This window comes from Morchella sextelata (genome assembly GCF_020137385.1).
Source record: "Morchella sextelata strain SCLS chromosome Unknown scls_12, whole genome shotgun sequence".
Classification (NCBI taxonomy): domain Eukaryota; kingdom Fungi; phylum Ascomycota; class Pezizomycetes; order Pezizales; family Morchellaceae; genus Morchella; species Morchella sextelata.
This window is the reverse complement of record NW_025408627.1, coordinates 682,743-685,613: the sequence shown is the minus strand read 5'-3', so window position 1 is coordinate 685,613 and position 2,871 is coordinate 682,743. Positions and strand designations below refer to the sequence as shown.

At 49.6% G+C, this 2,871-nt stretch overlaps 1 protein-coding gene across 1 annotated transcript; it reads right to left on the bottom strand.

Moving 5' to 3' along the window:
* On the bottom strand, positions 1-1,077 carry H6S33_002061 (uncharacterized protein; the record flags this gene model as incomplete). Its single annotated transcript, XM_044833407.1, has 1 exon — positions 1-1,077. The coding sequence occupies one exon, from the start codon at positions 1,075-1,077 to the stop codon at positions 1-3; it is 1,077 nt and encodes a 358-aa protein (XP_044693204.1).
* Between the last annotated feature and the right edge of the window lie 1,794 nt (positions 1,078-2,871).

Below are 2,871 nucleotides of genomic sequence, written 5' to 3'. Positions count from 1 at the left end.
CTATAGTCTCAGGCGTTGGTCCTTCACGGCCTTGGGGTTCCTTCGATGGAAGTCGCGGACTAGATCAAGTACGTCTTCATTCATAACGTCCATGACTTGGTAAGTACAGTCGCTCATCGAATAGCCCCGCCATTTCACCAGGTATTCCACTAATCCTCTTCTGCTCTTCCGGCTTCCCACAATACTTTCCACTTCGTACAGAACCTCTCCTTCTTTATCGACATCTTCAGGAGTTGGGTGACGTTGTTCTCGGCCTGGGATACTGCTCTGTCGATAATGTTCTAAGAGTTCGATATGGAACACGTTATGGATTTTGACTTGTGGTGGCAGTTCCAATTCGCAGGTTCGTTTCCCAGCTAGTCGGGTAATCTTGAACGGACCGAGTTTCTTATGATCGAGTTTCTTGGTGGAGCGACGTGTCTTAATATTGGCCGCGTTAAGCATGATCATGTCGCCTATCTTGAAGTTCGGCGGTTCGTCCCTTTTCCGATCATAGTATTTCCCCATCTTCTCCCTGGTGTCTGATAAGCGAGCGAGAGGGGAATCGTGAACTCCTCGGATGAAGTGAGCGTACAGGTCACTGGTTGGGTTCACCACTTCGGCTTCTGTTGGCCAGTTGGTTCTTGGGTTATAACCGTAATTGGTATAAAACGGAGATTGACCCGTGGCGGTGGTAACCGAGTTGTTGTAAGCATACTCCGCCAACGGGAGTAGCTCTGCCCAATCATCTTGCTCGTAGTTGCAGAACGCTCGTAAGTAATGCTCGAGGGTTTGGTTGACTCGCTCTGTTTGCCCATCGGTCTGAGGGTGGAAAGCCGTACTCATTCTTATCCTCACGTCCAATAATTCCATAAGGGATGCCCAAAAGCTTGAAGTAAACTTGGCGTCCCTGTCGGAAACTATATCAAGAGGCAGCCCATGGAGTCGCCAGATTTGACCGAGGAATATCTTCGCTAAATCCTGCGCGGTCGTTTCTGCTACTAGGGGGATAAAGTGCGACATCTTCGAGAACCTATCGACTACTACCCAAATTTGGTTGTATCCCTTTGATTCCGGTAACTGCACGACGAAGTCCATTGATATCGATTGCCAGACAGAGTGAGGCGTGGACAGTGGTAGAAGCGCACCCTATTTCTTATGGCGGCTGGGTTTATTGCGCTGGCACTCGTCACATGACCGAACGTAGTCATCAATCCACTCGTTCATTTTTGGCCAATAGAAGTTGCGCGTGATGAGCTCCAACGTCTTGTCTTGTCCAAAGTGTCCTGCCACTTTTGAATCGTGCTCTGCCTGTGCTATCCGGATCTTGATACGGTCGTCTGCCGGAATGTAGAGTCGGTTCTTATAGAAGAGTAGCCCGTCTTTCTCAGCAATATCCTTCAATTCCCCCAGCTTCTCCCCTTGCTCAACTCACTCTTTCAATCCTACCCATATCGGGTCTCCCGATGCCGCCTGCCTGACATGATCCAGAAAATTCTTAGACCAGTCAATCACTCCCTTGGAGGCAAGCGACACCGCTGATACCACAAACTCTTCCTCCGCCAACTGTCCGGGCTTAAAGAACCTGTCTATCGGCTGTTTCGCAAGCGTGCCTCCCCCTTCAGGACGGTACTCCGGCCGTCGCGATAGTGCATCTGCCTTCCCATTTTTGGTTCCCGGGCGGTAAATAATCTTAAAGTCAAATTCCGCCAAAGACTCAGCCCACCTTGCCTGTCGTCGGTTCAGAACCTTAGTTGTAGAGAAGTACTCTAAGTTCTTGTGATCCGTATAGACGAGGACCGTTCGGCTAGGTCCTTCGAGGTAGTGACGCCATTGCTTGAAGGCCGACACAATTCCTAGCATCTCCTTATCCCAGACGTCGTAGTTGAGTTCCGCTGGGTTCAGCTTTCGAGAATAAAAGGCAACAGGGTGAGTCTTCCCGTCAATAACCTGGGATAGAATTGCGGCAATAGCAAAATCACTTGCGTCCGTTTCCACGATTGTCTGGCGATCTGGAGAAAAGTGTACCAAGATCGGCGCCGACGTAAATAGGGTTTTGAGTTTTTCGAAGGCTGCTTGGGCCGTGTTACGGGCATGCCAAGCATTTACGGGAGTGAGAGAAAGGCTAGTAGATAACCCCAATACCCTCTGAAACTAATGGCAACACCACTATCAACTCCGGTTCGCACCCACGAGGTGCGGTGCGATCAATATGCGACCAAATGCGGAGTTGCGGTTTTCCTAGTTAAAAAAACACGTTTTCGACCCCAATAATAACCCCCGGAGCGTCAAACCGCCGGAGGGGAGTGTTTTGGTACCGGTGGATATATGAGGGACAGCTGGAATCAATCGGATCGAAGATCGGACCACCCGGAGCGAATCGGCGCAAGCTACCAGCCGACCGAGTACCTATCGGCGGTACCTGTGGGCATGAGAGGACTCTGCTATGTGGGAAAGCGATGTGGGAAGAGGCCTGAGTAGGTAGCCTTGCCGTCCGAGACCTCCGAATAGCCGACGCTGACGATTATCCACCAGACGGCCGATGGAGAAGAAACATCGACAGGGAAACGTGCATTAGAGTGGGTAAATAGGTTGAGGGGTTTCTGCGGGTTTAGGAGTTTGGGTTACGGACTTAGGAGTTAAATGTTCTTGGTTGTTTTTCAGGGTCTCAGGCATGCCCCGAGTGTATGCTGTATTATTAGTAGACTGGGTCCTCGAGACATAAGCGAGGGATATAAATACTGTGTCATTCACTGACTAGCCAAACCATCATCGGCGAAATCAGAGTCTTAACAATATAAATCGTTGATACGCGAGTTACAACTTTATTTGACTATACTTTTGGAAATACTTTATTCTATTGTGACTTCGAACTCTACCTGAACTATTACG